General features: G+C 37.8%; 1 protein-coding gene across 1 annotated transcript in view; it reads right to left on the minus strand.

The window, feature by feature from the left end:
* The window catches only part of Tbc1d32 (TBC1 domain family member 32), a 244,143-nt gene that overhangs the window by 51,380 nt on the left and 177,050 nt on the right, over positions 1-15,713 (minus strand). The window contains exon 26 of the mRNA XM_021174643.3: positions 9,872-9,997. Coding sequence (XP_021030302.1) covers positions 9,872-9,997 — 126 coding nt within the window. The remainder of the gene's footprint in view (positions 1-9,871; positions 9,998-15,713) is intronic.

Genomic DNA, 15,713 nt, shown 5'->3' on the forward strand with positions numbered 1-15,713 from the left:
AAATGTAAAAGCCAAGTAACAAAAAGGGAACGGTGTAGTTTTCAGTAATTGTAGAGAGCAAGCTATATATTACGACAGTTTGATAGCTAGAGATGAAAATGAAATGTTTTTATTCATTGAATTCTATTTATTATAGGATTTCAAAGCAGAGTAAGTATTTAAAAACATGAAAATTTAATAGTCATGGCTTAAAAATACCTCTGCATACGTTTAAGTTTTGAAATTGTCTAGGCTGGTTCTATATTTATAAACAAAGGCATAAGACTATTGTATTTCTAAGGTTGTTTCAGAAGTTTGTCTTTTAAGAATCCACATATCATATATTCCAGCGTGGCCACTTTTAACTTCTATGTAAATAAACTTTTGAGCAGATTTTCTATAAAGGATAATGTGATGAAGTTCACATACAATTATTTTTAATTTAATGGTTAAGACTAATAATCTAAAGTGCAAGACACATAGTGATAAACATTGCTCAGAAACATCATTGTCTATGGATATGTCCATTTCAACCTTCAACTATATTGTAATTATGTGCTATGTATTTGTGTATAATGTTAGAAAAAATGGGCGAAAGCAAGCATTCCACTAAGCAGTGATAGATGTGCATTCTCTCAAACACACGGGGTTTGGTTGCTGTTTTTGTACCAAGGCTCATGTGTAGGTCTTCAGGTTAATTTGAACCTCACACAGAAAGCATGATATTTGATACTTGTGTGGTATGCAAGTTATTAGATTTGCAACTTTCACATGGAAGACTTGGCCTGGGACAGGATGATTCAAAGGAGAGCCAGAGAAAAGAATGAGCTGGCATCTCTCTCTACACTGGAACAAAAAAAAGAAGGAAGATTCTGCCTTCTAATCCTCTAGGTACAAGGGAGCAATTTACAAATTGCATGTTGGGATTTTATTTACTTTGTTTTGGTTGGATTTGTATTTGTTTGTTTGTCTGTTTTTGTTTTATGCTTTGTTTTAGAATCAACATACTCAAAATGCCAGCAGAATCTCCTAAAATGAAAGAAGTATGGAAGGTCACAAACATTATAGCTTATTGGTGAAAGATACTAAACTTTAAGGTGCGAGAAGCAATTCTTAATGTTAAAAACAAATTCACTCTAGAATGTTGCCCTGAAAGCAAACTATGGAGTACCATTTCATCTAAAATGTATACTAATCTTAAGTGACATGTCTGAGGTTTCTATAAAGGATTTTAAATTACGGCCTTTCTACCTTTAATTATGCCTGCTCTCTAGGCTAGGAACATAGTTAAAAGACTCTACAATTGTATTCATAGGCCTAAAAGAACACGTGGGTTTTCTGTAGAAGAAAGACTGAAGGCAGGACCTGAAGAGAAAGAGGTTGAATTTAATTCTCCTTTGACCTTGCCCCACCCCAACCCCATCCTACAAGAATGTTAACATTCCCCCCAGGTGGGCATATAATAAGGCAATTATATTCCACATGCCTGATACCCCACCAAGTCTGAGGCTGCTCTGGACAACTGATCATAGCTTGAGGAGCAACAGTCAGTTTTCTTCAGGGTTGGAAGGAGACGGGGAGAGAGCAAGAGAGAGTCAGCATTAGAAATGAAGAGAAAAGATAGAGCCCAGGAAGTAGAAGACTGGAATAGGAGGGAGATTTGATCAAGACACGTTGAACCAATATTAGATAAAATAGATTTAAAAGAGATGACACATTTGAGAAGTGAGCAAGCAAGGAGAATGCTACCCTTTGGAATGTGACCAGCACTCTTTTAAATAGATTTGCTGATCCATCACCATAATCCATTATATAAACAAAGTCAAATACAAAAACCACGTGATCATCTCCTTAGATGCAGAGAAAGCATTTGACAAAATCCAACACCCATTCATGATAAAAGTATTGGAAAGATCAGGAATTCAAGGCCCATACTTAAACATGATAAAAGCAATCTACAGCAAACCAGCAGCCAACATCAAAGTAAATTGTGAGAAGCTGGAAGCAATCCCTCTAAAATCAGGGACTGGACAAGGCTGTCCACTTTCTCCATACCTATTCAACATTGTACTTGAAGTCCTAGCCAGAGCAATTAGACAACAAAAGGAGATCAAGGGGATACAAATTGGAAAAGAAGAAGGAAAAATATCACTTTTTGCAGATGATATGATAGTATATATAAGTGACCCTAAAAATTCCACCAGAGAACTCTTAAACCTGATAAACAGCTTCGGTGAAGTAGCTGGATATAAAATTAACTCAAACAAGTCAATGGCCTTTCTCTACATAAAGAATAAACAGGCTGAGAAAGAAATAAGGGAAACAACACACTTCTCAGTAGTCTCAAATAATATAAAATACCTTGGCATGACTCTAACTAAGGAAGTGAAAGATCTGTAGAATAAGAACGTCAAGTCTCTGAAGAAGGAAATTAAGAAGATCTCAGAAGATGGAAAGATCTCCCATGCTCATGGATTGGTAGGATCAAAGTTATAAAAATGGATATCTTGCCAAAAGCAATCTACAGATTCAATGCAATCCCCATCAAAATTCCAAATCAATTCTTCAACGAATTAGAAAGGGCAATCTGCAAATCATCTGGAATAACAAAAAACCTAGGATAGCAAAAACTCTTCTCAAGGATAAAAGAACCTCTGGTGGAATCACCATGCCTGACCTAAAGCTTTACTACAGAGCAATTGTGATAAAAACTGCATGGTACTGGTATAACGACAGAAAAGTAGACCAATGGAATAGAATTGAAGACCCAGAAATGAACCCACACACCTATGGTCACTTGATCTTCGACAAGGGAGCTAAAAACATCCAGTGGAAGAAAGACAGCATTTTCAACAAATGGTGCTGGCACAACTGGTGGTTATCATGTAGAAGAATGCGGATTGATCCATTCCTATCTCCTTGTATTAAGGTCAAATCCAAGTGGATCAAGGAGCTCCACATAAAACCAGAGACACTGAAACTTATAGAGGAGAAAAGCCTCCAAGATATGGGCACAGAGGAAAAATTCCTGAATAGAACAACAATGGCTTGTGCTGTAAGATCGAGAATTGACAAGTGCGACCTCATGAAACTGCAAAGTTTCTGTAAGGCAGAAGACACCGTCAATAAGACAAAAAGACCACCAACAGATTGGGAAAGGATCTTTACCTATCTTAAATAAGATAGGGGACTAACATCCAATATATATAAAGAACTCAAGAAGGTGGACTCCAGAAAATCAAAAAGCCCCATTAAAAAATGGGGCTCAGAGCTAAACAAAGAATTCTCACCTGAGGAATACCGAATGGCTGAGAAACACCTGAAAAAAATGTTCAGCATCCTTAATCATCAGGGAAATGCAAATCAAAACAACCCTGAGATTCCATCTCACACCAGTCAGAATGGCTAAGATCAAAAATTCAGGTGACAGCAGATGCTGGCTAGGATGTGGAGAAAGAAGAACACTCCTCCATTGTTGGTGGGATTGCAAGCTTGTACAACCACTCTGGAAATCAGTCTGGCGGTTTCTCAGAAAATTGGACATGGTACTACCGGATGATCCAGCAATACCTCTCCTGGGCATATATCCAGAAGATGTTTCAACTAGTAAGAAAGAAACATGCTCCACTATGTTCATAGCAGCCTTATTTATAATAGCCAGAAGCTGGAAAAAACCCAGATGCCCCTCAACAGAGGAATGGATACAAAAAATGTGGTACATTTACACAATAGAGTACTACTCAGCTATTAAAAAGAATGAATTTATGAAATTCCTAGGCAAATGGTTGGACCTGGAGGGTATTATCCTGAGTGAGGTAACCCAATCACAAAAGAACTCAAATGATATGTACTCTCTGATAAGTGATATTGGCCCATAAACTTAGAATACCCAAGATATAAGTTACAATTTGCAAAACACATGAAACTGAAGAAAAATGAAGACCAAAGTGTGGACACTTTACCCCTTCTTAGAATTGGGAACAAAACATCCATGGAAGGAGTTACAGAGACAAAGTTTGGAGTTGAGACAAAAGGATGGACCATCTATAGACTGCCATATCCAGGGATCCATCCCATAATCAGCCTCCAAACGCTGACACCATTGCATACACTAGCAAGATTTTGCTGATAGGACCCTGATATAGCTGTAGTGAGACAATGCCAGGGCCTAGCAAACACAGAAGTGGATGCTCACAGTCAGCTAGTGGATGGATCACAGGGCCCCCAATGGAGGAGCTAGAGAAAATACCGAAGGAGCTGAAGGGATCTGCAACCCTATAGGTGGAACAACATTATGAACTAACCAGTACCTTGGAGCTCTTGACTCTAGCTGCATATGGATCAAAAGATGGCCTAGTTGGCCATAACTGGAAAGAGAGGCCCATTGGACTTGCAGACTTTGTATGCCCCAGTACAGGGGAATGCCAGGGCCAAAAAGTGGGAGTGGGGGGGAGTGGGGGGGAAGAGTGTGGGGGACTTTTGGGATAGCATTGGAAGTGTAAATGAGGAAAATATCTAATAAAAAAAATTTAAAAAAAAATAGGTTTGCTGAGCCACATTGCCGCTTTTCATCGAGTAAGGAGGCAGCAAGGGCTCCATCTCTGATGCAGATAACAAACCTATACTAGACACGGAATCTGCCTGAGCCCTTTCCTCTGTTTTCCCATGTGTCAAAAATGAGAAATAAATGTATATTTTTAAAGTTATAGAAAATTAAAACAGCATCACCACAACAACACAGTGTTTATGAACACTCAAAATGTCTGATGGTTTCACTGGCCACACCCACTTAAAAACGAGTACATGACAGCTATCTCATCATAGCATACAAGAGCTACATTACAGGCTCAGTTTTTCTCCTATTCATCCTGCAGGAGGTGATCAGATATTTTGTTCCTCAGATCCTTGCATACTTAAGAACACATTTCTTTCTCATGCCTGTACTCCCTAAAATCAGAACTCTAATTTTGTAAGAACTTCATCCACACAACTCTATATAGTTTAAATAAAAACTATTGTATGCATGGCTACCCTGTTCTTCATCATGTTTCAAACTGTCCAGCTTCATTCTTTCATTTAAAAATATTTTCTGTTCTTTCACTTAAAAATCTTTGAATAATTACAGGTTCACAAGTTGTAGGGAAGCAAAAATGGCAAGAACTTCCATTAGCTATGTTGTAGGGCGACCTGACTTCAGATGAGAACCTTTTGACCTCTACATTTGTGAGGACAATTTCATTATGTTGACTAATGCTCCACTTGTATTTGACCTCCATCTGTCCTGAGAGGCCCACTGTCCACAGTATGCTTATCCTTGGTAGAAAATGTACTGATTCTCTTGGCTTTCAAGACTCCTTGTCTTGATTGAAAGGTTGATAATGTATTTGGTGTGGGGTTCTTTGCACATCTCCATTTTGGGGTCTACTCAGACCTTGTAAGTTCAGATCTCTCGGTAAGTTAACAAGTTTCCAGCCATCATTTCTTCAGACACCTTTGTTGTCCTGGACAACCTTTCAGGACATAAATACTGAGTCTGGCTGAGAACCATTTCCCATAATGTTTCCAAGACAAGAAGTTTACTTGTAAGAAGTCTTCTGCCTTTGGGAGGCTGCCCTTTCCCTGGTCCTTCAGCTAAAGAAAGCAGGATTTTATTGCTCCGTTCCAATTTTCCAGCATCTGTTGCCCTTCTGAATCAATCAGGCTAGAATATATAGATCAAACGAAAACCCAGAAAAATTTCCTTTCATGGATCCTAAGTAGTCTTCTGTTTTCCGGAGTCATTTCGTTTGCTATATGTGGGATGCCACAGGTCTTTACACAGGATAACAGCATCTGACCTGTCTTCCAAAAGTGTAGGTCACTTTGGAACCTTTTTTCATAGTTTTACTATGTCGGCCTTTAAATGTTATTTCTGTCAGATAAATGAGTTTTTCTCCTTTTATTGTTACCTTCTTCAAAAGTATTTTAGGGAGATGCTAAGAATTAAGCACAGGACATTACGTGCTAATCACGTGCTCTACCAACGAGATACTTTTGCAGCCCTGAAGTCTCATTAGAGTAGGCTTTTGCAGATCTAGCCTAAGGAGGAAAGTTCGATCTTCAGGACCCATATAATAGAAAGGTATGTGTTATAGAGTGACCAACTTAAACTGGAGTAATCACTCATAGGAACTTTAGTCATGAACTAAGTCATCAGTCAGTATCAATGAAAAATTATATACAAGGCAGATATTAAAATCCCATAAATTCTCTTAGCTTCCATATGTATGTTATGCCATACATATATCCTACCCACCCACATGGGCACACATGAGATCACAGAGCATGCACACATACACGCACAAGGACACACACAAGAATAAAAAAAAATTTTCTAAATATAGAAATAATCACTGAATAATACAATTATAAATGAATTCCATGCCTTCATTTTGCTTATTTAAAATTATTAGAAAGCTAGTATGCCTGGAATCCCAGAATTTTAAAGGCTCAGGCACAAGATTTTCAAGTTTGAAGTTAGTCTAGGTTTCACAATAATATTTTGTCAAAAGATAATCATGTATTAGATAATAGTGGTCCAGTTGCTGAGTAAGTACTTTAGTTACGGTAGCATCTTATTTAGAAAATGTTAAGATCATATCTATATGACTTTGGCCAAGTACAACCAAAATTTCAAACATTGACTATTAAATACACTGTATGTGCTATACAGTGACCAACTTAAACTGTAGTAATTACTCATGGGAATTTTAGTAAGGAACTAAGTCATTGGTCAATGTCAATGAAAAAAAATTATACAAGGCTTACTTCATACTAAACTTCATGACTATTAGAACACTCATAAAATATTAACAGGAGATACTGATTAGAAAATAATGAGGAAATGGTGCTTTAATAGAGAGCTGCCTCTAGAATATCAGATGCAAGGGGTTAGAAATGATCACATCCAGGGTTGCTTCTGAAGGTGATTGCTAACAATGGACAGATACTCAGAAATTAGGGTAGGAAAGCCAAAAGAACAGCACAAGCCAGTTAATTTACTGAGACTTCCCTGATGATAAAACAGGAAAGGAACAAAGGGAATTGTGTAATGATTTGATCATAATGAATAAAAAGTATAGAATCCAACACCACATTTGAAATTCAACCAGTGAAGCAGAGTGTCCTCTGGGTTTTCTTCTGGCATTGAACTGTTAATACAAATGGAGCAAAGTCCATGGACTAGTTAACATTCCTGTGGGGTTAGGAGAGATTTCGGCCCATGTAAAACATCACTTCACCCAGAAGTGTAAGTGCAGAAAGGCACAGTTGTCCATCCTCACAGGCTCACTTGATCCTCTCATGTTTTGTGCCTGGAAGGAAACCCGGAAACACAAGAAGCCCACATACATGCAAAAAAAAGTGGGATATTCTGCTCTGATCATTGTCAAGATGATCAGATTTAATTAAATGTGTGAATACTGCTTATTAATAGATTATTCTCCACCTGCCCACTGTAGGACAATACTGCTGACAAGCAGGTCCTCAAACTGTAATTACACTTCCTTCCTTCTCTCCATTTTCTCAGTTGGCCACTTGTAGTCATATAGAAATTTAAAATGAATTCAATCTATAATAATTTTGAAAATTTTAACAGGTAGACATTTATATATTATGTATCATTACATAGGTATGTTAAAGAAAAACAGAATAGGTTAATTTACAAAGGATAATTTATAAAGGATTAAATCCCATAACTGTAGGTCACTCATATTTATAACCCAAGCTGTCCAAGACTGCAGAGGTAGACTTGTGTGTGTGTGTATGTGTGTGTGTGTGTACATGTGCACACATACATATACATACACAGGCAGTCTGCTGAATGTTTTTGCAATGGGTTTACCCTCAGATTACAGACAGTATACATAGGGATAGGAAGAAAACCTAAGTGAGGGAAGTCATGAGTGACTATGCATTGTTGACACAGGCACAGCCATGTCAAGGACAGCAAGGCTTCTAATGTATGAGAAACTGGCAAAGCTGAGATCCACATGGGTATAAGACTTTCTGAAGGGGTCCCAGTGTGAGTGCCCATGAACATGGGACCAGCCTGTGAAAAGACTGGCAACTGCTGCTTTCTCCTCAGGTGTTCACAGCCTAGTGTTGTACTTCTGTAGAGACTTCCTACCAAGATTAGCTAACCCCTCCCCCTGTGCTGTACTGTAAACACACTGAGGTTCCTGGTTGTGAAGACAACAGAATCCTATCTGTTGTGTCCATGTGTCTCTCTGTTTTGATTCCCTGGCCACCAATAATCAGCGGTTCAAGACCAAAGCTGGGTGGGCCATTGTAAGGCTAGAAACAAGTATGCCATGAGATACTATATACAACAAAATAATTTATTATTAAGCCAGTATTTTACTTGTCTGTGTCTCTCTAATAAATACTGTCTCTAGTAAACAAAAGGTTAGGTATGAAAAAGTGACATAGAAAAGTAACGCTGTAGCTTTTGACATTAGATCACTTAGATCCACCTCTTGCCTCTTCTACTACAGAGAACTAGGCTGTTATGTAAAATTATGAATTTCAATTTCACCATTAATAAAATATAGGTTACATAATAAAGTTGCTGGGAGTACTGAGCTTTATGTAGTGACTAAGCATTAGGCAGAGAATCCTGGAGCTATGACTGGAAGCAGCTCATGGGATACTGAGGGACACAGCATCAGAAAGCAATGAATAACTGAAGGACATGTGGATTATGCCCCAGATGCCAAAGTAAACCTTTTGATCAGCTTAGCTATACCATTCAGAAGATAATGGATAGACATGTGACACTGCTCTTCCCCTATGAGACAGAAACACTCTGAACTGTGTTCTGTTATTATTTCGTTTTTCAAGGCAGGGTTTCTTGTTTATCCCTGGCTGTTCTGGAACACTCTCTGTAAACCAGGCTGACCTTAAACTCAGAGATCCACCTGCCTCTGACTCAGAAGTAATAGGATTCAGTGTGTGTGTCACCTAAGGCAAGAGTTGTTGGTTTTTGATGTATTTAAACATTTAAACTAAACTCTTCCAAGCCACTCCTCCCCTAAGTTGCTATGTATTTTTGGCCATGTGCAAAGCCACTGAGAAAGCGTATTTTAAATATTTTCTCTTATACAATCAAGAATTTATATAAAGTATAAATCTTAAGGGATACGAAACATGTTTAATTGCTCATTCATACTCATGCTGTGGAGAATAATTGAATAATTTGTGATTTTGTTGCCACATAAATATTTCATTATTCTCTAAAATACCATTTCTAGCAAGCTATAAATTTAGTTCTAAATTCCTGTTTTTAATTTTATACAAAATATGAAAGCCATTAAGTATGGCTGATGAAATTAAGTCACTTCTAAATGACAACGTTTAGGAAGTCTATCTTTTAGCAGCTACAGATTAAAGTTACAGCTCCTGAAAGCTAAAGCACAGGTAAATAACTGAAGTTAACCTTGCCTGATAAGTTTGAAACTAGAGATGCTGTTTTATGACAAAGCTTCCTTGGGAATCATGCAATTGGCTTTGCTGGATGCCTTGTGATGTTTTAAGATACTTACGTCACTAGTGAACTGGATAAGTCCTCTACAAAGATACGGCAATGTGGTATATGAAGGTGAAGACTGTTAAAATCAAGTAAGCTGTAGCCCAAGGAAAGACAGGGGGACCTCAGAGATGCTCAACACCTCAGATAGTCTGTTATAAGGCTTAAGTCTGATCTTTGGTTCTCTCGGAATTACAAGTCCCTTGAAGGACAATGGACTTTTCCTCTGATGTTTCCTGCACACAGAGGTAGAACTCCCCAGGAGTCACAGCTTCTGTTCTAATGATTTTATGCAGGGACACCCTCAGTATAGAACAACTCACTCACCACTTCCATGGACTGCATCAGGCTTGGACTTCATTGTTTTACAAAACTGTCTTCGGCAGTTCTCTATCCACTCTGTTTGTTTATCGGACATTTTGAAGCATGATAACAGGTTTCCAATATCATTGTCTATTAAGCAAAATAACAGGTTAGAATATTACAGGCTAGAAAATCAAATATCTGTGCTGAAGTTAAAGAAGCTAACAATAATCCCTAATAGCAAGATGGAGCAATGATAATTTTGTATAAGAAAATGACAGCCTTCCACTCTATATTGGAACCATTAAGTAAATTAAGGGTTAAATGAACACTGAAACTAGTATACCACAATTGCCAATCATCAGATTGGCCACTAAATGAGAAATAAGCAAAGAGCATGCATAGCACATGGCTAGACAGGGCGTGTTTCACATGTAGAATAGGACAAAGTGAGCTGGCAGCAGAAATCCTATCAGATTAATGCCAACAAAAGGCAATTTACAAATTATTAGTTTCAGAATTTCCTACTTAATATTTTCAGACTTTGGTTGGTAGTGGGTAACTGACCATAGAAGCTGAAACTACAGGTAAGGAAAAACACTCATATTCCTGTACATGCACACACACAAAAAATATACACAGAGACATCTCGGTAAAGACGATCTAAATTACAGTTCTAATTAGTCTTAAAAGGTTGAGACATATCATCCATCATCACACAGTTATCACAGCCAAATCTGTGTTTGTATGCATAACAAACAATGGATAAAAATGTTTAAGTTACAAAAAAAAAAAAACAAAGCTTTGAATGACACACAACAGTACCTCCACTGTGCTATGCACACACTTCGTACTCAGGATGTTTCTGCCTAAGATTCCAAAGTACTGGAATTATAGGTGTAAATCACCATGCCCAGCCCCTACAGAAAATAATAGCCTTGCAAAATCAAACTGATACACAAGTAACTCCCTGCCCAAAAGTATCCACTATTGTTTTGAAAGGACTTAGAGGAACATAAAAAGGAAATGGCTAAACAGACTGTAGTTTATAATTAAATACTGACCTCCCACTCTGTAAAAAGAAAGCAAATAGCATTTGTATAACAGCTTTTGATTCTCTCATTATACTGAGCAAACTGAAAGAGGTAAAGAGGATATATACTCTGCATTATTATTCCTAGGAAATGAGGGCACCAGAAGAGCAACCTTATAGTAAGCACTGGTTCTCAAATGGCTGCAGTTTTGACCCCAAAGGGGAATTTGGCAATAGGCATGAGAGGTCACCTGGTATCTGATGGGCAGAGAACCCCAGAAATGCTGCTAAAATCCCTATGTGGCAATACCCTGGCTCCCCAAAATCAAACTTTCCAAAATACTAATGGTGTTCTGGCTGAGCTGAGGTGGAAAAACACCAATTCAGAGTAATAAGAAGGATCAGTGTCCACCTGTGTGTGACTAAGGATGGAGAAGAGAGGACTTGGAGTAAGAAAGACTTGCTGTGAGGTCATGAGAAGATGTTATGGTGCTTATAACTATAGATATTTGTAAAATTTTACAGTACTTTCTTTAAATGAGTGCATTTTGTCACATATAAATGTGATAGATACACCATGCATGTGTGAATGTTTATAGATAATTGAAAGCCAATGACAAAGCAAGTTAGTATGACACTCAAATATGAGTGGCTCTACATCACAATTTGGTGTGCCGTTTACATTGGAACTGACTACACATTTATTAAAGGTGTGTGCTTATATAAAATGCTCACGAGAATCCTAAGGAAGCCAGATGTGGAAGCTTATGCCATTAATCCCAGTGTTACAGGGATTAGTAGCTTGGAAGCCACCGAGGATCCATTGTTCCCTCATGGTCAACTTTGGACCCCAATTCCTGTTTCCCTGACAATACCAGAATGTTAAACGTCACTACAGCACTTCCTTAAGATTTAAGATGCAAGAGGAAAAACTGGAGATTATATAGTCTTTATTCAAGTCTATTACGGAAAAGCATCTTCTTCCTGGTCAAAGAACAGAATCAGAGTTCAACTCTTGGCCTGCCATGGAGACATGACTTGCCAATCTGTTGCACAGATTACAATGGTACATATGATTGCCACTTCCCTTCAGAGTTAATTCACCTGGGCCTGTCAATCAGCTGACGTACCTGAAGTTGTGTTATAGAGATGGAAGCAATAACTTTCCCCTTGATGCAATAATGCACTGTCTCTCTATAGAGGTCCCTCTCCCAAGGCAGTTGTTTACAGGGCTTCTGTCATGCTATACTGAGAAGTCTGCCTGGTTTTGAGTCTTAACTTGAAAAGTGTAAGTTTGCCTTCTTACATCTCTACCTCTGTTTACAAATACTGTCCCAGAGCCTCACCAAATTTTCTTTGACAGTCTGTGCTTTTTCAGACTTTCTCTGAAGTCCCTGCCCTTCCATCATGCAGCTGACTGATGCTCTCCATTGCTTAACATGTTGCCTGGCTTAGACCCTAACTCAAAAGCAAGACTTCCTTCCTCTTTTCCATCCCTCTCCTCCTGGCTGCTGCCAAGATTTATAGCTTGTCTGACCTGTATTTTCTCTCTCAAACTTTAATAAAATGGTCCTTAAGCTTTCCTCTGAACTTAAATTCTATAATTAGCAAATGAGACTAATAGCCTGACAGAGAACCACAAGTTCCTTAGAAGCACACAAGCTGATGAAGCTGGTAGGATTGGCCCAAGTTCAAGGCCATCCTGGAGTACATAGTAAACACCACACACACACACACACACACACACACACACACACACACACACACACACACACGGACAGCATCAAGAAAACCCTTAATGATTAAATAATGGTTAATGGTATTTTTAATAGTATATTTTATCTATGAGACAGTGACTCATATAGCATGGGGTGGTCTCAAAGTTGTGATCCTGAGGCCTATACCTCTAGGCTCTAGGCACTTAGATTATCAGCCTGTGCCACTGTGGTGGTTTGGATGACAGTGTCTCCCACGGGCTCTGTCACTGGTCCCAGTTGGTAGCATTGTTTGGAGAGGCTTATGAGGTGTGGTCTCCTTGGGGGAAGTATGGCAATAGGAGTGGACTTTTAGGGTTTAAAACCAACTGCCAGTCCCCATTCATGCAGTTTCCTGCATGTGATTTGAGATGTGAAGACCCAGCTCACTGCTCTAGCTGCCATGAGTGACATCTCCTGCCAGATGGACCCTTTATCTCTAGAACCATAGGCGCAAGTAAACCTTTCCTTCTCTAGGTCGCTTTGCTGTGGTGTTTTACCACAATAATAGGACAATCATAACATGTTTATAATTCTGACCAATTTCTGGGTGCAATACAGGGGTTTGTAATAAGATGAATATATATATAAGATGCATATAAGATGTAATAAGATGAATATATATATAAGATAATAAGATGAATATACATATATATATATGTATGTATATATATATATATACGAATGTCACTAAATATAAAAATTTCATTTTTGGCTTCAAGTACCATTTTAAATAGCAGACTATTCTATATAATTCAAATGGTATAATAGTATTTCTAGAAACGGAATATCATAAATCAATACCAGCTATTATAATTCAGCTCTAATGAAGTCACTATAAAAAAACTACCATTTTTCTACCCCCAAATTAGCTTGCTATATCTTACAAGACAGAAAATGGCATGCCACTCCTCCATATGCTTCTTTAGATCCACATACATCAAAAGTATCTATGAAAAACCAGGAGAAAAATGAAAATATTCAATTTAAACTATTCTAACTCCCATTGAAGAAAATGCAAAAAACAAGTAGGAAAGAAAAGAAATACAAAAAGCTCCCCATTTCTGATATTCACCACTGACAACTGACATTGTTTCCTCTCTGAATGCAAGCATTCCTGTTAAACAGAAGAATAGAATTTTTCACTTCATTTGTAATGGTTGGAAATACTATATAATTTAAATGCATAAGTCAAATATGACATTTATCATATAATATTATACACAATGAAAAAAGTAGACTATGTAACACAAAAAAAATGAAAAAAAAAAAAGAAGTAACATCAGTTTAATATAAATACAAAGACGCCCTACTGTTCACTCAGGAAACAAGCCGTCGTTTAATTTCAATATGAGATTGTGAATTTCCACATATAAACCTGTAAGAGATGCTATGGAAGGAGCATAAATCTCAAGGTAAGTACCAAGAGATTCCCAGGCTACTTCATACAGCCAGAATTGCATCATGAAGCTTATTTGTGGAATTAGTGATTTCCATTCGAGTTTCTATTCTTTTATTAATATGGCCATCATTTCAGATTATATTATAATAAGCAAGAGAAAGCAACAGAATGCTTTCCAAGAAGCACATGAAACACAAGCAGGCATTTACCAAACTCTAAATTTGGAAATGTACACAACATTCCATGCTATAATTAGTCAAACAGGTTTCATCACATTTTCATACATGTGTATAATGTGCTGTGATTGTCTAAATAAGAATGGCCCCCACAGGCTCACAGACTTCAATGCTTGGTAACCTTGAATGGCACTATTAGGCGGTGCAACTCTCTGTGTGTCCCTCTCTTTCTGTCTGTGTGTGTGTGTGTGTGTCTGTGTGTGTGTGTGTGTCTGTGTGTGTGTGTGTGTGTGTGGCTTTCTGTCTCTCTCTTTCTGTCTCTCTCTGTGTCTCTGTGTATCTCTCTGTCTCTCTATCTATCTCTGTCTCTCTCTCCCTCCCTTCCTGCCTCCCTTCCTCTCTCTCTTCCTTATGCCTGCAGCTCCAGATGTAGAACTCTCAGCTATCTCTCCAGCATCACAACTACCTGCATGTTACCATGCTTCCTTCCATAGCAACAATATACTAAACCTCTGAACCTGTATGCTAGCCCAGTTAAATCTTTTCCCTTTATAAGAGTTGCAGTGGTCATAGTGTCTCTTCACAGCAACAGAGCGTTGACTAAAACATGTATTTTGCTCATATGTACCTTCATTACCTTCTCTGGCCCCTATAGTTTCCTTCCTCTTTCACATTAATCTCCTGTTTACTTTCTTTTCTTTTTAATCTAGATTCCATATATGAGAGGATATGTGACACTTGTCATTTTTAAACTTAACATAGCATCTAAAGGCTTCCTAGTATTTGTTAAAGAACTGCATATTTAAACATGTTCAAGATAGAACATATTTAAAGCAGAGTATTCATTTTCCTCAATTGATCACTTCATTTTTTTTTTATACTTGTTGACTAAATATTTACTGGAGGAGAAATAGCAAAGTTTGAAAACATGAGGGTTAGGGTTGTACTAAAGAAAAAGTGTATGGTATACTTCTCATTGTTACAGATACATTTATTTCCATTTTTAAGGAGATAAACACATAAAAATATATCCTCATTCTTCAGAAGTTTAGTAGTCTTACTATCTTACCAGACTCTTCACTTAATGAGTTAATCTTCAGGGAATAAATCTGAATTCCAAAAAGAAAAACAATAAAGAAATAAGAAAGACTAAGAACATAGTTAGTTTGATTGAGTTCCAGGCCAGTGAGAGATATGTGCAACCCTATCTCAAAATTAAGTATCCAGGAGAAAAAAAAATCCCTTTTCTATTGCACGGTACATAACTCACAGTGTTTGTGGACTTATATGCCCCCTCATAATGTGCTCTAATACGTCAGAGCAATTCAGATAGCAGATGTGCAGCACGGCAGGGAGCTCATGGACTCACCTAAGGCATGGTATGGTTCCTACAGACAGTCACATATAGAGCTTAAAGGTTTAACCACTTATACTGAATTTATTCAAACCTCAAAATTTATAAGCTGACAAATTTGTCCTGAATTTGCTTATAGTTTGTATT

This window comes from Mus caroli, unplaced genomic scaffold, assembly GCF_978045245.1.
Source record: "Mus caroli unplaced genomic scaffold, Mus_caroli_1 scaffold_9, whole genome shotgun sequence".
Classification (NCBI taxonomy): Eukaryota; Metazoa; Chordata; class Mammalia; order Rodentia; family Muridae; genus Mus; species Mus caroli.